The sequence below is a fragment of the Cibotium barometz genome, chromosome 32 (assembly GCF_041138505.1).
Source record: "Cibotium barometz isolate CiBa-2024 chromosome 32, ASM4113850v1, whole genome shotgun sequence".
Classification (NCBI taxonomy): domain Eukaryota; kingdom Viridiplantae; phylum Streptophyta; class Polypodiopsida; order Cyatheales; family Cibotiaceae; genus Cibotium; species Cibotium barometz.
Genome location: NC_141077.1, coordinates 26,839,606 through 26,864,000, shown reverse-complemented (window position 1 = coordinate 26,864,000; position 24,395 = coordinate 26,839,606). Strand labels below are relative to the sequence as shown.

General features: G+C 48.9%; 1 protein-coding gene across 1 annotated transcript in view; it reads right to left on the bottom strand.

Annotated features, from left to right (window-relative positions):
* Positions 1–24,084, bottom strand: part of PDE194 (formyltransferase) — a 74,070-nt gene extending 49,986 nt beyond the window's left edge. The window contains exons 1-3 of the mRNA XM_086772166.1: positions 23,895–24,084; positions 23,754–23,816; positions 23,026–23,160 (exon numbers count right to left, since the gene is read on the bottom strand). Coding sequence (XP_086628292.1) covers positions 23,026–23,160; positions 23,754–23,816; positions 23,895–24,056 — 360 coding nt within the window. The 5' untranslated portion in view covers positions 24,057–24,084. The remainder of the gene's footprint in view (positions 1–23,025; positions 23,161–23,753; positions 23,817–23,894) is intronic.
* Positions 24,085–24,395: the final 311 nt, after the last annotated feature.

Genomic DNA, 24,395 nt, shown 5'->3' with positions numbered 1-24,395 from the left:
TTTGAGAAGGCTAGGCTTCGGAAGAGGCCAGGACGAGAAGGATCATATCCTAAGCTTTCTCCTCGCTATTATGGACCCTTCAAGGTGATTCAGAAGATCAATGAAGTGTCCTACACGCTTGCTCTACCTAGTCATTGGAAGATTCACAATGCTTTTCATGTGAGTCTATTTCGGAAATATGTGGGGCCAGATCCTGACGAGCCTGTCACAGAAGATCCGCCAGAGATTGAAGACCTTGAGGAGATCCTCCAGCCAGAACAGATTGTTTTTCACAAGGAGAGAAAGCTACCTGCAGGAAAGCTTTCCAGGAGATACCTTGTGAAGTTTAAGAATTATTTGCCTATTGATGCCAAATGGGTAAATGAGGATTATTTTGCAGATTATCCGCAGTTGTTGCAGGCATATCTTGAGGCTTTTCAGTTGAGGTCAACTCTTTAGAAGCCCGGGGGGATGTCACCAATTGGCCGACCATTTGGTCCATCTCCAGTTTTTGCGTCTCGTTCACTTGAGGCCAGGCCGGTGTCTCATGTGAAGAGGCCAGTATTTTGCTGACATGGACGGGAGCCAGACTGGTGCCACCCGTGTGTTAGCAGGATGGTGTCGTATGGACGGGAGCCAGACCAGTGCCACCCGTGTATGACCTGGACTGTGTTCGATCCATGGGACTGTCACGCCATGGAAGAGCCAGTATTCGTGCCGTGTTTTGCCTATGGGACTGTCACACCATAGGGAAACTCGTGCCTGGAACTGTGTCTTACCTATGGGACTGTCACTCCATAGGAAGACCAGGTTTTTATGTTTTTATGTCGTGCCAGTTTTGTGCCGACAGATATTTTGTACATGTTCCATGAACGGGAGATATGTCCATGTTATTATTTGCACATGCACACATGATTTGCATGCTTGAAACTGTTTTCGCATGACATGTATTTGTGTGTTTGCCTGCTTGACGTGTTACTTACTGAGCGGGGACGCCTGCCAGTGAGTCGTGAAGTCTGCTCTGTATTCTGACGAGTTTTAGTGCATGTGAACAGGTGGTAAGTATGTTGCACAAGTAGTTTTTAATATTTAATTCTAACCCCTTTGTTTTATAAGGTTAGGTGTTCACATTTATTTAAAAGTGGGCACCCACTTTGGGGCCAAGGTGGGGAGCCCCACTTTTAAGTAAGTGTGGGGGTGGGCATGGTCACCTACCCCCACTAATCCCCCACATGCATGCGTGGGTATCACAAAGATTAACTCCACATTAATTTGATTAAAAAAGCTCTCGCCATCAAACGTAGAACACATCGCTTTCACCCTTTGACGTGAAGAGCATCCGCTTCGTGGAAAACCAGCTGCCGGCGATCATCTCTCCCTCTGGCGCATGTTTATTTCATAAAGGCGAAGTATCCTCTGCTGCTGGCTGCGCCTGCCTCTCTACAGGCGGCTGAATACTATTGCTGGTGGCTGCGTTGAATTTTGCAGGGGACTGCTTATGCTGCTGCCTGCGCCAGCTCTTCTATAGACGGCTATAACTCCAACCAGCGCTGATTTCTATACTTCAGCTGCACCTCAGCCTCTCCTGCAGGCGGCTGTCACCTCCACAAGGCTACACAGCTGCAGCTGCTCCCCCAGGCGGCTGAATTTCAGCAGGCTGCGCTGCCCTTCTCCACTGCTTTCAGACGTGGGCCACCTCCACAAGGACTGTTGTGGCTGCTCTCACAGGTAGCTACTGACAGGCTGCCCTTTCCTCTACCCCCAGGCGACTGCATCTCCTTCCTTCTACGCAGCCCACCAAAGCAACTGGCTGCGTGTATCCAACACCTGCAGGCTGCGTGTGCATCACCAATCATTGGCATCTTGCTTCCAAGATATTGTCCACCACCAGTAAGTTGTGCTCCTTCTCTCACAGCAGGCGGCTGTGGTCTTTCGTGGTGGTGCTTGTTCTGATAGTTCTACACGAGGCAACTCTTTCTTCAACAAGGGTGGTTTCATCTTCATCATACCACAAGTATTGATTTTCTATCAACCATCTACAAGTAAGTGATTTTCAGATTTGAGTAAAGTATTTTATGTTTAAATCTGATAAAGGATTCATCCCGCTCGGCCAACACCCGTTCGGTGCCGGGTTGTCCAAGCTATATTGGCAAACCTCGGTCCAAAGGTGCTGAGATCGGGAGAGCCAGGCGTTAGTACGAGAGCGCCTGTTTGTGCGTGGTCTCGGAACACCAGTGAGGCGCTCTCCGCGGAGTCCAATGAAAGCACAGGACCGTAGCGATTGGACCACACTAGTGGTCGTTCTGCTTCGAGCTTCTACATCGAAATTCGAGCCTATTTGTTTGGTACTGTTTTCATATGTACATGGACATTATCTGGTTCTCAGAACCCATGGAGCATTGTATTCATTAAATACTCCCAATAAATATATCATATATTGAGGGGGGGGTCGGCCCGTTCCGGCCCCAGTGCTGGTGTCCATCTTTCCATTTCTGTTCATTTATTTTTCAAGTTGTTTTAAGTTGTCCATTTCAAATTTGTGGTTTTAAAGTTGTGCTATTAAGCGTGTGGGTGTCCAACGGAGTCTTTCCCACTTGACGGGATCGGTTTCAGCTCTAGCCTGCAGCCGCTGAAAAAGAAGCTCCTTCCAAGGCTCAGCGCCTAGAAGCAGCCCTCGAACAATAAGCTTCCCCACCAACAAGGCTCTACTCTGATCAGCTGGATCTATGATGCCCAAGCCCCCCTAGGCCAGCGGAAGAGTAATAACTGCCCAAGCAACCTTAGCCCGGGCCAGCTGACCATCCTGCCCAGACCAAAGAAAGTTCCTGATCAACCTCTGTACTTGGCTGATGCAAGAGCTCGAGAAGATCCAGCAAGACGTGATGTACCACATAGTCGCTAAAAGCACCTGATTTGTCACCACCACCCTCCCAGCCAAGGATAGCCGAGCTGTACTCCAATATAAAAGCTTCTTCCGAATGCTCAGAAGAAGCGGGGCGATCTGCTGCTCAGGTGACAAATCAAGGCCAATCTGACATCCCAGATACCGCACTGTTGTGCCAGGAGGAATCCATCTAAAACCCGGGTCCATGCCGGAGCGGGAGCGCTACTGATCCAAAAAGCCACTGTCTTGCGCCAATTGATCAATGCTCCCGAAGCCACACCAAAAACCTGTAGCGACTGCTCTGCTCTCTGTAGATTGGCCTCCTGGCCATGCAGAAACAATCCCGTGTCATCAGCAAACTCAAAATCGAGCAAGTCCTCACCCCGGACTGGAAGCTGAAGTCCTTTCAAACCAACCTCCTCTGTTGTAAGATACATGCTCATAGCCTCTGCAAAGAAAAGAAAAAGGAACGGAGCGAGAGGGTATCCCTGACGGACTGATCTGGTCAACTCAAAACTCGGCCCCCGTCCTCCTGCCATCAACACCTGGCTACGAGCTGTGGAATATAGAGCCGCCACTCCTCGAATCCAGTCTGGCTCAAAACCAAGGCGAAGCATAGTGCCCTCTAGGAAACCCCAATCGACTCTATCGTATGCCTTCTCAAAATCGAGAAGCATCACGACCAAGTCCTCACCGAGAAATCTAGCTCGGGCCATCGCCTCCCAGAAAGTGAAAATGTTGTCAAGGATACTGCGCTCCTTGACAAATCCTATCTGGGTAGCATGAATCAACTCCCCAAGGAAGGGCTGGATCCTCAAACTCAAGGCCTTTGCTAGGACCTTGTAGACCGTATTGAGGATCGTTATAGGCCTCCAATGCCGAATATCATCCAACACTCCCTCCCCCTTGGGGATAAGAAAGATCAAGCCCTCTAAGAAACTCTGTGGCATCACCCTAGTATCCAAAACATACTGAAAGCCCCTGCGGAGGCTTGGCCCCAAAAGGTCCCAATAGCGCATAAAAAAGGCAGGCGTCAATCCGTCCTCCCCAAGGCAACTATGACGCGGAAGGACCCTCAAAGCCTCAACAAGCTCATCCTCTGAAAGGGGCTCACCCAAAACTATGCGCATACAATCTGTGACCCTCCTCTGCACATGGGCCCACACAGTTTGTCTGCAAGCATCCCAAGCCTCCGTGGCTGGCTCCGCTGAAAGCAAGTCTCTATAGAACTCAGTGGCAATGGCTCTGATCTGCCCGGGCTCAGTGGCTAACGATCCGTCCTGCCTCCTGAGTTGGCGTACTCCTGCTCGAGCATGGCGGGGTCCAGTAATCTCAAAAAACTCCCCAGTCACTCTATCACCAAGCTGCGTCCACTGAGAGGCCTAGCGACGATAGTAGAACTCATGTCTCTGCTCCTCTGCTTCTCTAACCTCCTAGCGTGCCTGGCTCAGCTAGGACGCCACCCAATCACATGTAGGCTGCTGCTCCTGAAGGCGCTGGAGCGAAGCAAGGCTACGTCTCAACCGACGCTCCCGCTCTCGAGTCTCTCCCAGCCGTGTCAAGGCTACAGCGTGCAAAAAAGAGCTGAGCTCGATGAGTCCCTGGGCACACTTGCCTGCTGCATCCTGGTCAGAGCTCTGGCTATCATGGGCCATATCCTCTCAATGTCCTCAGAAAGACTAGGATCTGTAAGTACCCTCTCTGGGATCCTCAACTGCAAGCTGGTCTCCCGTGTCCTCTCCTCAAGTGTCAAAATAACTGGCGCATGGTCTGAAAAAGAGGTGCCAGCGAGAATGCCAACGGAGCCACCACGCTCCCCGAACCTGTCGCCCACATAGAAGCGATCAATCCGTGATAGATTAGTCCCTCCCTACCGGCGATCCGACCGAGAAAAACTAAGACTGTCCTGAGAACGGGAGAAAGCCTCATGCTGCCATGCATCAGTGCGTGCAAAATCGCTCCCAAGCTGCAAGCTCGTACCATGCACTGTAACATGACTGCCTCCCACCCTGTCGAACGGGTCCTCAAGCATGTTGAAGTCTCCCCCGACACACCAATGTGCGGCCTCTGGCAATGCATCCGTAACAAGGGTCCAGAACTCTGCTCTGGCACTAGCATGGTTGGGCACATAGACATTGAGCACGCCAAAGAGCTCATCATGCATCCTCAGAATAGCATACTGCGCTCTACCAGGCACAATGACCCCGTGATCCACAATGGCCTGCCGCCATACATCTGCAATGACCATACATACTCCTCCCTGCCCACCCAAGGGGCCAAAACCTGCAGACCAAAATGTGTCCCATCTGCAGGGCATCACCGAACCATATCTCCAAATCCTGCTCACTCAAATGGTGCTCCTGCATCATCAGAATATCAATATTGCCCCCAACCAGGCATCTCTGCCCGGGGAGCTGAGGCGAGCGGAGGGGGAGGAGGGGGTGGGGAAGGAGCCGCTGAAAAAGCGGGAGCGGGAACGGGAGGAGGCGAAGGTGGAAGCGAGGCGGGAGGGGGGGACGGGGGAGGGGGGGTGGGGGGGGGGGGGGGGGGGGCGAAGGGGGGGGAGCTGGCATCTCCTGATCCTCAGTCTGCGCTGGGGTCTCCTCCTGGAGGGGAGCAAAGCTGTTCCTCACTGGAACCCAGTGATGCTGAGGCTGTGACTGCTGCTGCGTCGGTCTCTGGGCATGCTGCTGTGGCTGTCTCCCTCTACGGCACCCCTGTCCAGGCTGCCAATCTGAGGTCTCTGTGGGCTGAGAAGGTGTCCCGGAGGATGCCTGCCGAGCCGCATCTGTGGGCGGGCCATCGGGGGTCTGCTGCTGCGGTGAAGGTCGAGGTCTCCTGCGAGGGCACAGGTGGCCGACCTGCCTGCATATAAAACACTGGTTCGGGAGCCCCGAAAACTCCACTCTCTGATCGATCAATCCCCCCCCTATCCTAGGTAACTGAATGACCTTCGGAAGGGAGGAGATGTCAGGAACTAACTGAAGGCAGGCCGGCTGCTCTAGCCACCACTGAAGCTGCTATGGGGCCAGTCTCAAGCACCGAGCCCACCAATGATCCTATCCTAGAAAGGAGTGGAAGATACTCGCGGCGAAGTCCAGGAAAGCAAACTATGACATGGAATAGGCGCTCTCCCTGCTCGGCCGCTGCTGGGTCGAAACCATAATGCCAAGGTCTGAATAAGGCCCGAGCGCCCCTGATGTCAAGGGGACTCATGGCTAGGACCTGGGCCACGCTCTCGGCTGTCTCGAACTCAATCTGGTAGTGTCCGCAGCCCAGTAACTGAACGTCCAGGATCTTGCCCACATCTGCAAGAAGGCGGGCCTAGAGAAGATTCGGATCTCCCCTCTGCTAGGGGCAAGTGCCAACTATACGACAGATGGTGGAATGTGCCTGCAGGCGTTCCACCTCTGCGGCGAGGCTCACTTCCTCTTCTAGCGAAAGAGAAAGCCTGATGGGGGTATTAGCTGAGTCGAGGGCGAAGCGAAAAATGGAGGGTCCTGCAAGAACCAAGCTGCACGAAAAAGCGGAGCGGGGAGGGGAAGAGGGGGAAGGGCGGAAGACAGAGGGGGAGGGGCGGAAGACAGAGGGGGAGGGGCGGAAGACAGAGGGGGAGGGGCGGAAGTGTCAGAATACGCAGCGGAGATGATAACCAGATCTCGGACACAGGAGCAAAAACGCGTGCAGAAAAAATACAGCACAAGAGAGAGAGAGATGTAGGCGTGTAACTCTGCTCTGATATACACAAGAAAATCTTGGTGTTGGTACACAAGTGGTATGGGGACTGGGGGCCTATTTATATGCCCCCACATCAGCAGTCGGCCTGTTGTAGGGCAGCCCACGACTATGTCAACAGTCGGCCAGCAGCAAATGAGGCCCACGACTGCATACATCCAGTCGGCCAGCATACAGAAGTCCACGACTGATGTCTGGGCAGTCGGCCAGCTACTGGAACCTCCAGCCGCCTCAGGGCTGCCTCCCAAGCCATAGAAAAAATGGAAAAAATAAGGGGAAAATGCGGAGAGTGGGGAAAAATGATAAAACACCTCATAAGGGCGGGCACACCCACAACAAAGGCGCTGGTGTATAAAACTAGACAGGAGATGACTTCTAACACCCCCTCTCAGCTCCTGGCTGTGAAACCAACCACAAGGAGCTGGGGTGCCGCCTGAGCAAATCCTGAGAGAGCGACTTCATGAAGAGGTCCACCGTACTGTCCTCTGTCGAACAGAACTCTAGCAAGATGTCATCAGCAACGATCTGTTCACGAACAAAGTGCCTCTGGATGACCATGGGTTCCTCCAGTGGAAGCCCAAACCTGCAATGCAACCTCTGCATCCTCACCACCTCACAAGCAGCATCACAAGCAGCCCGGTACTCAGCCTCTGTGCTCGACAAGGCAAAAGATGACTGCTTCTTACTGCTCCGTAAAACTGCTCCTGGGCTTGAAGTAGATCTCCTCGTGTCCGGATCTCCTCCCCAAACTGAGTCACTCCAACCGTGGAGTCGGACTCCATCCAACAATTGCCCTCCTGTGTACAAGAGTCCATGATCCTTCGCATGTCGCAGAAACCACAGGAAACGCAATCCTGCCTCCCAAAGAGTCATCCGTAACCATGAGCTCAACTGCCTCATCAGGAAGCTCCCATCCAATCTGGTGTCCACATCAACCAGATCCATGAACCATACTGCTTCTGAGTCAAAGAGGCATCACGCTGCTCACAAGGATCAACACCTGTTACGGTGCAAAACCAAGTCCCGGAAACCTGTTGAAGACCATGCAAGGCCTTCTGGCAACCTGTCAACCACCCCCTTTGAATCTGGAACCACAAAGCCTGGAGAAACCACCTCCTTCTGCAAGTAATCACCTGCCACCTGCCTGGCTTTCCGAAAGGTCCCCATGGAAAGAACATCCTCATCTACTGGAGGTTCTTTGTCCCGAACACGACGAGACATCAGAGCATAAGTCACCTGTTCAGTTTCCTCTGACTCACGAACACAAGAACCACCAACATCAGTATTGGAGAGTTCCTGCCATTTGCTGCCATCTATTGGTAAGCTATCCACCATCTGATCCCGGAAAGCCTGTACCTGCAGCGTATCCACACTTGAGTGGCCATTACCAGACTGCCACTCATCACAAACCTGAGGACCTGGGGGAGAGAGTGTTGAAAGCTTGTAAACTCCATTCTCCACTCCGCCTTCCCAAACCACTTGGCCTGTTGCTTTGTCCCGGAGAGCAACAAAATGCTCATCAAACTCCACCCGTACGCCAGTCTTGCAAACCTGATGCACTGACAACAGATGAAAACCAAGTGCCGGAACATACAACACCTGGGAGGAATGCTTCCCCCCTATCTCCATCCTGCCCTCACTGTGAACTGGGATAGTGGACGTATCCCCAGTAAGAATATGACCAGAAAGCCCGCAGAGATCCTGTAAACCGGAACGGGAAGGAGTCATGTGCCTGGAAGCACCACTATCTAGAATCCACTCCCGAGTATCCGTTGCAGAGAATCCTCCAATCTCCTCCCTGCCTGAAGAAAATGAAACATCGGTGTCCATCACCTCCAGGTGCACAAAAGCCGGAGCTGAATGGAGCAAAGGTGTTCTCGAAACTGGATTTAAAGAGTGGGTACCACCAGGTGCGAATTGTGGAGGGGAACATCCCCAAGACAGCCTTCCGTACAGAACGGGCCCACTATGAATTTGTGGTCATGCCATTTGGTTTGACGAACGCCCTAGCTACATTTAACCGCATGATGATGCGTGTTTTCCGAGATTTGATTGGAAAGTGTGTGTTCATATTTTTGGACGACATACTAATATTTTCAGCTACGGTTGAGCAGCATGACGTTGATGTGGAGAAAGTTCTTAAGTTGCTGGAAAGCAATGAGCTCTATGTCAATGAAAAGAAGTCAGAATTTTATCTGTTCCAGGTGCATTACTTGGGATATATAATTAGTGCTGAAGGCATTCGACTTGATCCGGCTAAAGTGGCCGAGATTGTCAACTGGGAAGTACCTCAGACAGCCTATGACATCAGATCATTTGTGGGTATATGCCAGGCATATTCCACCCACATCGACAAGTTTTCTCACCTCTCGGCAGATCTCACCGATCTACTAAAGGGAGTGAAAACAAGAAGGCAAAAGATTCGAATGACATCACAAGCATTGGAGGCATTCCAGAACCTCAAGGTGGCCTTATCAGAAGCACCTTGTTTAGCACTTGCCTCGTGGTACGAACCATTTCAAGTGCTCACCGATGCAAGTAACATCACAATTGGAGGTGTATTGCAACAGAATGGTCATCCAGTAGCTTACGTGTCTCGTAAGTTACTGCCCGTCGAGAAGAACTACTCAATCTATGATCGTGAACACCTAGCAGTTATACAGGCCTTGAAACATTGGAAACATTTCCTGTATGGTCATGACTTCGAGGTTCGCACTGACCATCAGGCATTACACTGGATTCAGACGATGCCAAGTGCACAGTGGAGTGATCGACAACACCGCTGGAGTCAGATATTCCAACAATTCGGTGGTATGATTGAGTACCTTCCAGGAAAGGCCAATCCAGTGGCCGATGCCACGTAGACATTTCTGTACAGAAGGTGCAAGACCTGGGATGGTGAACTGATCCCATGTGAGCCCAGTCCGGGACGAGTCAGCCAGGGATCCATCTCAGTCGTCCGAGGTCAGGTGTGCATTGTCCTGCACATGAGTCCAAGGTCAGGTGTGCACTGTCCTGCACATGAAACAGTGCCAGTCCGCGCTGTGAGTCTCCCTCTAGAATGATGTTAGTGGTTCTGTGTATCTGGTATGGTACCGAATGCCAGATCACTGAGCAGATAGTATTTAGGACAAGGGGCCAGCCCATAGGGCTACCCCGGATCTTAGTGTGGGCATGGGAATGGTGTGGAACCAACCCCATGAGGGCCAGGAAGGCCCAGGCTAAACCCATCAGCCATGGAGGGGCTGTAGGACAGCCCTAGGGCAAAGATAAGGCAATTTCCAGGAGTTTACAGCCTTTATATGGCTGTAGGACATGTATGGGGCAGCCCATACAGCCCTTGGATTGTGGGCAAAAACTGTGCCCAGCCCTTTAGAATCAGGCGCATCACTTCCAGCCTGTTAGGAAAAAACAGCAGCATTTTTTGGGATTTAATTTAGCATTTATTGCTGAATTTCTGGTCGTGGGAATATTTGATGCTGGCCGACTGCTTTAATGCTGGCCGACTGCTCATGATTGGGTAGTATAAATAGTGGAGGCCACAATCCCAATTGTTCATCTCATTTTTTCACCAAGAGCTCAAGCATAAGAGGCTAGACAAAGCCCAGAGGGTGCTAAGCAAAGGGGTGAAGGATTCAGGTCAAGGGCAGGGTATTCCCAACCAAGAAAAGGTCCAAGATTGCTGATTTTCTTTCAGATTTCTCATCATTCTAATAAAGCAAATACACCATCCGTGGTGGGGGCCCTACAGAGGGTAATCAGGGCCCAATATTGTGTCCTCTCCATCTCTCCCTCTCTCTCTCTATTTTCTGCACATCTCCTTTTAGCTTGTGCGTTAATTTCCGTCGCGAAAAGATGCTGAATTCTGAGTATTGAAGTTACCGATCCTTCTCCGAAACTTCCGCATATTACAGGTTGGGCAGGCTATCGGCCAGCCCAAGGGGCCTGGCCAACCAGCCGACAAGCCTAGAGGCCCTACCTAGCCAGGCGGCCAGGCAATAGAGGTTGTCCCACAGCCATGGCAAGGGGCCATTTTATATGGCCTAGGCTGCTGGTCGGCCAATCTAAAACAAGCCGACAGCAGCCAATGATCACGACCAGCACCAAAGGCCCACGACAAGCAAAAGCCCTGGTCGGCCAAGTGCCTGCAGCCCTGGTCGGCTAGGACAGCAGATCAGGTCGGGTAGCAAACAGACAAGTCGGCCAGCAACAGAATCAACTGACAGCCCTACACATCTCAGAAAAAATGGAAAAAATACATGGAGAGTGAGGAAAAATGGGGAAACACCAAAACTGGAAGGGCACACCCACAACAGAGGCCCTGGTGTAATGTACAAACAAGAGATGACTGCTAACACCCCCTCTCAGCTCCTGGATGTCTAACCTGCCCTCATTGTGAATAGGTATAGTGGACTCATCACCAATCACGATGTGACCTGCATGCCTCCGAAGATCCTGCAATAACGCTCGAGAAGGAGTCATGTGCTTGGAAGCACCACTATCAAGAATCCAATCCCGAGTGTCCCTAGCGATGAGTCCAACAGCCTCCCTGCTCGAAGAAGATGAAACGCCGGTGTCCATAATCTCCTAGTGCACAAAAGCTAGAGTCTTCACGGTTACTACTGAGGAATCTTCACCCTTCTCGGTGTTCCGCTTAGGACATTTTCTCCAATAATGGCCTTTCTCACCACAATTGTTACAGGTCCTCTTTGCCTTCAAGGCGTCACACTCAACGTCGGGCTCCTGCTCAGAAGACTTCCCTTTGCCCTAAATGCGGCCTTGCAACCGCTGGCCAGTCAAGGCCTCAAAACCTCCGCCCTGTGGAGGGTTCGAAAAACGCTCTTCCTGGTCCAAGACCATAGGCACAAGCTTCTCCCATGTGATGGTGCTGAGCCACTGGTGATCAAAGAGGAGTAAAATGCTGAGTACTGAGAGGTCAGATGAGACAGCAAAGTGATGGCCATGTCCTCTGAAGATATCTCCTTCCCAGCCTAAAGAACCTCCTGCTGAAGAGCCTACAACTTGTTGATGTACTCCTACAGCGTCAACGACTTTGCAGGATCCATCACCCGCATCTGAACTTCCAAGGAGATCCTCTTCATGAGTGATACCCTGTTGTACAAAGAAGCCAAATGCTGCCAAATCCCTTTGGCCAGCATCATATGCTTTATATGGTTGATCACCTGTGGTGTGCAATTTAGGAAGATGAAAGAAAGCACACAGGCACTGACACGATCCCACAACTATGCCTGGGCCTCCCGTTCTTTCCAAGTAGAGGGTAACTGAAACGAGACCCAAGCAGGGGTCACCCCTTCCTGGACTCACTCCTCCAAATAGCACTTTAATATACACTCTTAAAAGACAATAGCACAAGACAAAATAGCAAGAAGTAATTAACAACTCTGAGCATAGATAGATGACACCACACTGAGGCCGGAACGGCCGGCCCCCCCCCAAGGAATGATATTATTACTTGGGAGAATTTGTTACAAGTACACGGGCCCAAGGCCAGATTTCCAATAAGCAATGCACAATGAAAACAAAGTATCAAACCCGAATATGTTTGTTGATGCCAAGTCTGCAGTCACCAAGGGCTGCCCCGTCCATAGCACCTTCCAGAGTCACACTCCGCGTGTAATCCACCCGTCCCTGGCACTACGGATCACGCCGTGCCAGTCCTAACGATGGGGCACCCTCACGGAGTTGACTCGGTGAATGGAAGAGGAGTCCAGACATAGGAGAGCAGGAGAATTCCTCGTTCTTCGCGATGAAAATCTTCTGGAGCCACCGTACAGCCAGTAGGAAAAGTGAAACAACCTGGGCCACTTGTAGGGAATGCGTATGACCTAAATCCATGCGGAGAACCCCACTGGCCTGACCTGAATCACACGTGGGAGTGAAGAGACCTGTTGCTGGTCTGAATCACACGTGAATGCTTGTACTGACCTGAATCACATGGGGAAGTGAAGAGGGCACCTGCTAGCTGTTTTGAGTACACACGTGAGAGAAAAAGAGAGCTGTCCAGACCTGAATCCACGCATGGAAGTGAAAAGAGAGAAGCTGTACCATTCAGTCCATGGGAAAAGGGTTCCAAAGATGTTGTACGCCCAGAATCAACAGGTACTGATGATATTGTACTTCCTGTACCTGCTGTACCTACTGTACGACCAGAATCAGCAAGAAATGAGGATAATATACCTGCTGTACCTGCTGTGTGGTTCAGTCCTCAAACAATAGTAGGAATGGGAGCTGTACGACCTGTTTCATGAGAATAATGAGTGCTCCAGCTGCTGTACGGCCTGTTTTCTCAAAATCCCAGCAGGCAGTCCTGTTTTTTCTCCTCACGAATGCAAGGAAGAGGGCTGGAAGTGAGGCGCCTTCCTCCCATGCAAAGGATTGGGTGTGGTAGGTGGGGTAGGTGGCCAACCCCCACCCCACATGCTATAAAAGGGTGCCCAGGCCAAAAGAGGGTGCCCACACTTATAAAGTGTCCACCTACTTTTAATGAAGTATGAAACCTGTAAGTTATAAGGCTTATAACTTAAAACTCTTATTAAAATAAGGATTTCCCACCTGTTCACACGCCACAAAACCTGTCAAAAGACAAGGCATTCCACGGCTCACGGGAGGGCGTCCCCGACCCCTGAGCTAGACACACATGTCAGGCATGCAAACGAAACCAGTTCACGCGAAAACATTTCAAAGGCAGGCAAACATGAGTGCACAATGCAACATTGTTAAAGGATAATCTCCGTTCATGTACTTGCACAATACTTGACATTTCCGGGCACAAGCAGGCCCACCGGAAAGTCAATTCCAGGTACACACACAGTGTACAATCCACCCGTCCTTGGCACTACGGATCACGCTGTGCCAGTCCTAGCGGTGGTAATCCAGAAACATACACCGTGTGCAATCCACCCGTCCCTGGCACTACGAATCACACCGTGCCAGTCCTAGCGATGGATCACCACTACGGAATATGCTCATCCAGAGCCCAAAGCTCACACAAGAAGATAAGAGGACCATTAGATAGCTCAATGGTGACATCTCCCCGTCTTCTAAACAGTTGTCCGCAACTGAAAAGCTTCCAAATAGTCATGGAGAAGCTGCGGATAATCTTTGAAGTAGTCCTCATCAACCCACTTAGCATCAATGGGGAGATAGTTCTTGAACTTCACCAAATAGCGTCTCACAAGCTTACCTGCAGGTAGCTTACGCTCTTTATGGAAGACAATCTGCTCCGGTTGCAAAATCTCTTCCAACTCATCCACTTCTGGTGGATCCTCAATGATAGGAAGACTTGGTTCCGGACCCACATACTTTCGTAAGAGCCTAACATGGAAAGCATTATGTATCTTCCAATGGGATGGCAATGCTAAACGAAAAGCAACTTCATTGATCTGCTCAATGACTTTGAAAGGCCCATAATACCTGGATGAGAGCTTGGGAAACATGCCCTCCTTACCAGATCTCTTACGGAGTCTAGCTTTTTCGAATTTCAGCAATACCCAATCATTTACCTTGACATCCAAATGCTTTCTATGCTTGTCTGCAACCTTCTTATGCTTCTCTTGAGAACGGGCTATGGCTGTCCGAACCTGTGCAAAGGCAACATCCAAGTCCCTGACAATGTCATCAGCAGGAAAAATCTCATCCTTAGTACGTAGGATGGGAGGCAATACCACTTTGCCATAAACTATCTCAAAGGGAGCCTTCCCAGTAGAAGCATGCACCGTGTTATTGTATGCAAATTCCACAAGTGGCAAATACTTTTCCCACAAAGTCTTTTGATCAGGCACATAGCATTTGAGAAGGTCCAATACGGCTGAATTTGCTGCTTCACTTTGACCATCGGATTGAGGATGAAAAGCGGATGAAAAATTCAGCTTTGTGCCCATATTGTCAAAAAGTGCTCTCCAAAAGAGACTGGTAGTTCGAGGATCACGGTCACCCACAATAGATTTAGGCATACCATGATGCTTGAATACCTGTGATAAGAAAACTTTTGCCATATGATCTGCCTTGATCGTCTTCTTGACCGGCAAGAAATGAGCTTGCTTGCTAAACCGGTCAACAATAGTCCATATAGCATCATTACCTTGCTGAGTGCGAGGCAAATCCATGATGAAATCCATAGCTATACTCTCCCATGGCTGCGAGGGAATAGGCAATGGTAGAAGCAATCCAGGAGACTTCTGACGATCAAACTTGACCTTTTGGCAAGTAAGGCAAGCACGTACATAAGCCTCAATGTCCTTCCTCATCCCTGGCCAAAAGAAGTAGCGTTCAACCATATGAGTAGTAGGTAGAATGCCTCTATGTCCTGCATACGGTGGAGCATGGCATTCATCCAACACTTTTTGCCTCAAATCTGTGAGCACACAAAGGCAATTATCTTTAAGGAGATACCCATCTTTGATCACATATGATGCATGAGTATGACCAGCCACCAAATCAGCCCATAAATCTGAAAAATCAGCATCTATATGGTACTTATTTTGCATAGACGACAAGTCTCCATGAGAGGCAATAGAGATAGAAGCTACATACGGCCTTCGAGACAATGCATCGGCCACCACATTCTTCTTTCCCGGTGTATGCACAATCTGAAAATGAAACATAGAGAGGAAATTTGCCATCCGCATATGCTTCTCTGAGAGTTTAGTTTGTGTGAGAAAATACCGTAAGCTTTGGTTGTCGGTCTTCACCATAAACTCTGCACCCAGAAGATAGTGCTTCCATATGGTCAATGCATGAACCACTGCCAATAGCTCCTTCTCATAGATCCCCAAAGAAAGCTCCGTATCACGCAAACGGCGGCTCTCAAATGCCACGGGGTGTCCTTCCTGGTTTAGGAGAGCACCTACACAATCTCCACATGCATCACATTCCACAAAGAATGGCTTGTGCAAGTCAGGAATGATCAACACGGGCCCAGATATGATTGCATCCTTTAGTGAATAGAAAGCTTTGCTTTCCAATGAAGTCCACTGAAAGAGGACTTTCTTCTTTGTCAACTGATGAAGAGGGGCAGCAATCAAAGCAAAATGCCATATGAACCGTCTATAGTATGAGCATAACCCAAGAAAACTACGAACCTCATGCACTGACTTGAGTTCAGGCCAATTCTTGATAGCCTCAATCTTGGCGGGATCCATTCGTATGCCATCTTGAGAAACAATATGCCCAAGATAATGAATTTCGGAGAGGAAGAACTCACTCTTCTTAGCATTGATGTGAAGTCTATGCTTTCGGAGTTCTTCAAAGACTATGGCCAAATGCTTTCTGTGCTCTTCTTCACTCTTGGAATAAACCAAGATGTCATCGAAGAAAACTCCAGTGAAAGATCGATGATCTCTAAAAATTCTGTCCATCATACGGTTAAAAGTGGCAGGAGCATTTGTAAGACCAAAAGGCATAACAAGATACTCATACAAACCAAATGCTGTCCTGAAAGCGGTCTTATGCACATCCTCTGGTACTACCCGTACTTGATGATATCCACTCTTCAAATCAATCCGACTGAAAGATGCCGAGCCATCCAATCTATCCAAAATATCATCAATGCGAGGAATAGGAAACCTATTCTTGATGGTTAGCTTATTTAGAGCCGGATAATCCACACACATACGATAAGAGAGATCCTTCTTCTGCACTAGAAGTACGGGAGAGCAATACGGTGAAGAGCTAGGGCGGATCAAACCTTTTTGCATGAGCTCATTGACTTGCTTCATGATCTCCTCCTGCTGTGATGCACTCACACGGTATGCCGGCCTATTTGGTGGAGAACTGCCAGGCACAAGGTCTATACGATGATCCTCCGGCCGTGGTGGTGGTAGCTCCCCTGGAAGTGAATCTGTAAAGCAATCTTCATATTGTTTCAAAAATTCCAGCCTATCACATGTGAGAGAATCAAGAGAATGATCAACATGGTCTACTCTATCACGAACAAAAATCATGTACGAGCAAAGACCCTTTCTCATGGCTTTATTTATTTGTATGTGGGATACAATAGGGATAGAATTCCCTTCCACACCGGCATCAATAACGTGCTCTTTGCCCCTATGCATAAATGTGATCCAGTTGGTCTTGTAAGCCTTGCGAGGATCAAGACGGGAGTGCCAAGGCTTTCCAAGCAATACGTCACACCCATTTAATGGTGCAATGAGGAAGTTCTCATGGTCCAAATATCCCTGAATATGCATGCGAAGTTTGCCAATAAGAGGTGTGACCTTGACTTTCTTGCCAACAAATGCACTTCCGGCCTCAATCTCCGGTCCCATGTCACCCACACTAATGCCCAATGCTGTAGCCATTTCCAATGATATGAAGTTGTCCGTGGCACAATCATCAAACATAAATAATGCGGGCTGATCTTTGAGCTGTCCCCATGCCTTGCATACCATCCTATCCAAAACATCATGGGCTGTCCCCCCTTGTACATCGGGCACCATGTGCACATTAACCTTGGTTTCCTTTGCATCCTCTTTGCCTGCTTTCTTTGGGCATTGCCGGACCATGTGATCTTTACTACCACAAGAAAAGCACTTACCGTCACGTATATATTGCACCCTTTGTTCCGGAGTAAGTCCATAGTTAGGCCTTTTGTTGGGACGCTTCTTCTCTGAGGTACTTTCAGCTTTTGTAGCTCCCTTAACTTCATTGGAGTCCCTTTTAGGTGGCTGTCCGCCCTTATGCAGATTTGGGACAGCCTTGTCCTTCCCCTTTTGAGCATGTCCATCTCTATAGTTTTGCTTCAGCTTTTGCTCCAATTGCTCGGTGGCCAAAGCAGCTGAAATGAGCTGTTGTAGAGTGTAGTTTGGGTACAACTCCAAGCCCGATTGGTAAACCGGTTGGAGTCCCGATTCAAACTTTCTCTTGCGTTCCTCATCATTTACCTGCATAATAGGGGAAACTTCCAAGAGTGTTTTCCAAAACTTGGATACATAAGCATGAACTGACTCACCTTCATTCTGCTTAACCCAATCCCACTTCTTGCGGATGTTCTTCTTGGCATTAGGGGGTAAGAATTGGGCATAGAATCTAGTTTTGAATTCAGCCCAAGTGTCCACGGGAGTGCCTGAGAGCTTTTCTGCAAGCCACCAATGAGCGGCCGTGCCCTTCAAGAACATGCTGGCATGCCTCACCTTGGACTTTTCTGAAAAATCCTCATCACTAAAAGCAATGTCAAACTGGGAAACAAATGACATAGCTTTTGAAGCATCAAACTCACCATGATATGTCTCGAACTTGACGGATTTGTCCCCGGCTTTGAATTCCTTTTGCTTATGAACATGATGCTCATAATCCCCATGCTTCCTCTTGATTCCACGTTCATGTGGATCAGCCCTGGCATCCATAGATGCTCCTGCATACAAAGGTGGCATAGGTGGACGTGAACCATGTGCTGTACCTGCATGCATGTGTGTAGCCCCACCACTATCTCTTGCAACATAAGCATAATCCGGAGAGGGTGTGGAGATGGGAGCATGAAGAAATGGCTCTTCACGGGAGAGTTCAACAGGTAAAGTAGTAGTACGGGGATGTCGGTGCTCTCTAAGCCCATGAAAAACCTGCAAAGATGAAGAATGAGGCTTGTAACGATCATCTCTAGAAGTAATGTTACCTTCATAGGCATGGCTATGCCTCCCATGTAAGGTAGAATCACGTCGGGATGTAATGGAAGGCTCCTCTTTGTGGACAGCAGATTTCAGCTTTGGAGAGGCTATCCCAGGCATGTCCACCAATGGAGATCTCTTTATAACAAGCTCCCCATCCTGGCCCTGCAATACATCACCCTTGTCCACTAAGAATGAAAGAGCTAGCTCACGAGGTTTCAGCCATGATCCACGAGCCAAAGCTTCAAAGTCTTGAAAGACGGTTGCCTCCTTTTTCTTTGCATCTAGCACTTGTTGAATGTGTGCGTCCTCACGTAGGTTGGCCAATTCCATCTCCCTGGCATGGAGAAGCTCTCGCATACGCTGAATTTCAGCATTCATGGCACTTGGCTCTTGCTCTTGCTCCTGCATTTTCTCCTTGCCACGGGACGGCTGTCCCAACCATACATGATCACGGGCATAAGGCATCCTTCCACTTGCTTGTGTTCCACTGGAGTGCCCCTTTGAATTTGGCACTTCCTTGCTACTTGCTTGGCTAGCCATAATAAGAGTAAAGTCACTAATGGAGAGTGGTCAGGAAGCCTTTGGATCGTCTCCCAATGTAGAAAAAGGAAGATCCGTGCTCTGATACCACTGAAACGAGACCCAAGCAGGGGTCACCCCTTCCTGGACTCACTCCTCCAAATAGCACTTTAATATACACTCTTAAAAGACAATAGCACAAGACAAAATAGCAAGAAGTAATTAACAACTCTGAGCATAGATAGATGACACCACACTGAGGCCGGAACGGCCGGCCCCCCCCCAAGGAATGATATTATTACTTGGGAGAATTTGTTACAAGTACACGGGCCCAAGGCCAGATTTCCAATAAGCAATGCACAATGAAAACAAAGTATCAAACCCAAATATGTTTGTTGATGCCGAGTCTGCAGTCACCAAGGGCTGCCCCGTCCATAGCACCTTCCAGAGTCTCACTCCGCGTGTAATCCACCCATCCCTGGCACTACGGATCACGCCGTGCCAGTCCTAATGATGGGGCACCCTCACGGAGTTGACTCAGTGAATGGAAGAGGAGTCCAGACATAGGAGAGCAGGAGAATTCCTCGTTCTTCGCGATGAAAATCTTCTGGAGCCACCGTACAGCCACTAGGAAAAGTGAAACAACCTGGGCCACTTGTAGGGAATGCGTATGACCTAAATCCACGCGGAGAACCCCACTGGCCTGACCTGAATCACACGTGGGAGTGAAGAGACCTGTTGCTGGTCTGAATCACACGTGAATGCTTGTACTGACCTGAATCACATGGGGAAGTGAAGAGGGCACCTGCTAGCTGTTTTGAGTACACACGTGAGAGAAAAAGAGAGCTGTCCAGACCTGAATCCACGCATGGAAGTGAAAAGAGAGAAGATGTACCATTCAGTCCATGGGAAAAGGGTTCCAAAGATGCTCTACGCCCAGAATCAACAGGTACTGATGATATTGTACTTCCTGTACCTGCTGTACCTACTGTACGACCAGAATCAGCAAGAAATGAGGATAATATACCTGCTGTACCTGCTGTGTGGTTCAATCCTCAAACAATAGTAGGAATGGGAGCTGTACGACCTGTTTCATGAGAATAATGAGTGCTCCAGCTGCTGTACGGCCTGTTTTCTCAAAATCCCAGCAACAGGCAGTCCTGTTTTTTCTCCTCACGAATGCAAGGAAGAGGGCTGGAAGTGAGGCGCCTTCCTCCCATGCAAAGGATTGGGTGTGGTAGGTGGGGTAGGTGGCCAACCCCCACCCCACATGCTATAAAAGGGTGCCCAGGCCAAAAGAGGGTGCCCACACTTATAAAGTGTCCACCTACTTTTAATGAAGTATGAAACCTGTAAGTTATAAGGCTTATAACTTAAAACTCTTATTAAAATAAGGATTTCCCACCTGTTCACACGCCACAAAACCTGTCAAAAGACAAGGCATTCCACGGCTCACGGGAGGGCGTCCCCGACCCCTGAGCTAGACACACATGTCAGGCATGCAAACGAAACCAGTTCACGCGAAAACATTTCAAAGGCAGGCAAACATGAGTGCACAATGCAACATTGTTAAAGGATAATCTCCGTTCATGTACTTGCACAATACTTGACATTTCCGGGCACAAGCAGGCCCACCGGAAAGTCAATTCCAGGTACACACACAGTGTACAATCCACCCGTCCCTGGCACTACGGATCACGCCGTGCCAGTCCTAGCGGTGGTAATCCAGAAACATACACCGTGTGCAATCCACCCGTCCCTGGCACTACGAATCACGCCGTGCCAGTCCTAGCGATGGAGCACCACTACGGAGTATGCTCATCCAGAGCCCAAAGCTCACACAAGAAGATAAGAGGACCATTAGATAGCTCAATGGTGACAGTAACAACTCCCCATCCTCCAACTCTGGCCATGGAACACCAACAATAATGAAATCAGCCAAGTCATAAGACTCCAATACAGACTCCATCATTACCTTCCATATGCCGTAGTTGGTCCCATCCAACACTCGATCCACAGGGAATGTGGGGAGAGTAGGGATCTTCACGTGCTTCTCAGCCCTCTCAAGCAAGTCTGCCATCGGGGTGGTTACTTTGGTCTCATGAAGGGAGGGTGCGTGGGAAAAAAGATGAAGAGGCTGCAACTAATATGCAAGGTGGCTGTCCAACGGTGATGGCCGCCTTCTACCCAATCTCCAAGTCCCGAACAGCCCAAGAGATCTCCAATCAGCACCCAAAAACCAGCAGTCTTGCAAGCTCTTCAAATCTCCCGTAATTTCCAAGGTCTTTAAGAAACAGTCCCGCAAGCTCTCCAATTGTCTCCAACCTTCAAGCCACCTGGGGCTCTGATACCATGTCGGAATACGCAGCGGATATGACAAACTGCTGAGAGCACAACGTAGAAAGACACCAACATGAAGAAGAGAAAACGCAAGAGAACCTCCAGTAGGAAAAACACTGAAGTGTGTGTGGAAGAGAAAACGCAGATGAGAGATAGTGTGGCTGTCTGAACTCTGCACTATATACACTAGATCCGGTACAATACTCAACGAAGAGTGCGGGGGGGCCAGGGGCCATTTTATGGCCCCAGGCTGCTGGTCGGCCAGTCTAAAACAGGCCGACAACAACCAATGCTCACAACCAGCACCAAAGGCCCACGACCAGCAAAAGTCCTGGTCGGCCAGGTGCCTGTAGTCGGCCAGGACAGCAGATCAGGTCGGGGCAAACAGACAAGTCGGCCAACAACAGAATCAGCCAACAACCCTCCACACCTCAAAAAAAATGAAAAAAATACATGGAGAGTGAGGAAAAATGGGGAAACACCAAAACTGGGCGGGCACACCCACAACAGAGGCCCTGGTGTAATGTACAAACAAGAAATGACTGCTAACAACTACTTGGCGCTCGGTACCTTAACACTGGAGTATTGTCCTACTAGGGACAATGTGGCGGACATCTTTACCAAGCACTTTCCAAACCAACTTTGCATTACTTACTTCCACGGGCCGGTATCGGTCCTCTTCAGTGGAGCTCAAGAGGAGGTGTTGGAGGGGTAAGAGGAGGTGTTGGAGAGGTCATCTCCACTGTTCTAGGTGCTTCCCCGCTATTCCAGCACCTCTGAAGTACCTCCCCCAACCTTGGAAATTTTCCCATATTTTTTTTATTGTTTCCACATTTTTGGCACCTTTTTTCTGGCATGTTCCACATCATGCTCCAATCGGCCTGTGTTATGCTAGCCGACTGGGCTCTTTAGGTGCTATATGAGGATGGCCTCTGCCCTTAGTTGTATCATCTCATTTTCCACATAGTCTAGGATCTTAGATGCACCTACGGTGTGCCTCGTGCTGCCTACTCCAGCTTTGTAACCACCTTTTGGTGAATATGATTTTCTTTCAGTTCCTCTGCATCCTGTATTTGTTAAATTCAGTTTTCTTTCAATGTTGGGAACTTTGTCATAGGTTTCATTGTTTGTTCCATGAGGGATTTGACCCTTTTTCTAGGATCATTGACTTCCCGGACTAGCGTTACCTAGGGTTCTTCCTGCTCAAGCTTCACGGACACAAGAAAATTTTCTTGAGAGAGCTTCAGCCCTAGCCACCCCGTCCCTCCCTCACCAACCAACCTCACCGGCTTCTTCTGGACCCAAGAGGAGGAAGATAACCCATGCTTGATATATTGGAGAGTGGTACACGATCTATTGGGAGCTAATGCTCCTCTCATGTTTCATGTTTCATGCTAGTCCATGATGAGATTTCAATGGACAGTTTTGTATCACTCCAGTAAGCTAGTTTTGATTTGTTCTATTTTATTTTCCGTTCCATGATGAGATATGCCGTGGACATTATTGTATCACTTTGGTCTCATAAGCCCATTGGGACTTTAATAGACGCTAATCTCTCTCTCTCTCTCTCTCTCTCTCTCTCTCTCTCTCTCTCTCTCTCTCTCTAAGGTGGGCTTTAGCATCTTCAGAATACAAATTCAAACTTCTGACATCTGCACTCTCTAGAACAAGGGCAGAAATCAGTCTCTTGATCTAACCCCAATCTAAAAGAAGCATCAGCAGCATTTCCGTGTGTTGATAGATGATGACTTGTCACAACTTCTTAAAATGCTCTGTCTGCTCTGCCATGGCGTGCTGGCAGACTACCCACCATAACATGGAAGCAAAAAGATGTCCTTGTGAAAAAGAACACACCACGCAAAAAGCAAAAAGAAAAATAGAAAATTTATCAAACAAAACCCATACAGTCATGAACTAGAGCACACCAAAAAGTGATTGACAAACCTCTCCAGCTTTTTGAGGCCAAAAGATATTGCTTGTTGGAAAATTTCTATCCATTGCTAACTCGGCCACTGGAGAAGGTAGAAGCTTCTGACCCCGTCCCTTCACTGCAGGTGGTTGAGTTACGACAGCAGCAATCTGGAAACAAGCATCACAGTTTAAAAACACATAGATGTCATATACTCCACTCCACTTAAAATCTTCAAAAAAAAAATGCAAAGGTAATGATTGTTTCATGCTAGCTGAGCAGCATTCACTCTTCATGGATTTCCCCATTCGTCAAAAAGCTAACCCCAACCCGGGGGGGAGCACCATGCATCTGGCTGCCGGCACAGTTCATCCTTGCTAACCGTCCTAGGGCAGATTCCCTTTTATTTCAAGTTCCATTGAGGCAGTGTGATGTGATCATGGATTGCAAACAGCACCTTAACATTGTTTGACACACAATCATCATTAAACATACCCCTATGCACATACATTATGGTACATACATCAACATTATTCATACATACATATTTCTACATGGTGCGGACATCAGACAGTGCTAACCACAAACTTTGAGGTCTTGGCTTGAGCAGCAGTGGCAGTGTTGCCCTAACCTAGTAAGGCACATAATCATTATGATATGCACATACATTATGATAATTCTACATACCCCCTCCACTGTACATACATCAACATTATACATACATACATATTTCTATGTTGTGTGGACATCAGAGAGTGCTAACCTCAAAATTCGAGGTCTCAGCTTGAGCAGCAGTAAGCAATTCATCCAAAACATGAGCTGCAACCTGCAAGGTGACAGAAGCATGAGATCATTCCACTGCAAGGCGAGTAAAACGGTGGTTGGACAAAAAAATGGACCTTACTTTGGGGGTGCCGAGGAAGACCAGCCTCTTCTTGGAGGGGGAGGGGGAGGGGGAGGGCGTGAGGGAGAGGCAGCGGGGGGCGAACGAGGTAGGGGGATGGCGGTAGTGGGGCTTCTGAAAAGGTAGAGCCTTGATAAAGGATGGTCGCCAAGCTACCACCATGCTCTGAGATGGACACTGCCCCCAGAAAATGATTGCCAGTATGCTAATAGTTGCAATTGTGTATTTTTTGAGATGTTTTTTTTTCAGCAAGTATAATTTATTTATTCGCCTTTTTGTGTCGGGACTGGGCATTAAATTATTAATGTCCACTAATAATTTAATGCTATCACCTTAGGTAAGCCTAAGGTATGCATGCCCCCTTGTCACGTGCACGCCCGTGCCATGGCTAATCTTCGGCATGAAAAGTCTGAATCTTTGATTAGTACAACAGATAGGAACCATCAGTAACATAAGCATTAATATCATGAGAACCATCATCTTCATCATCATCGTAAGCAT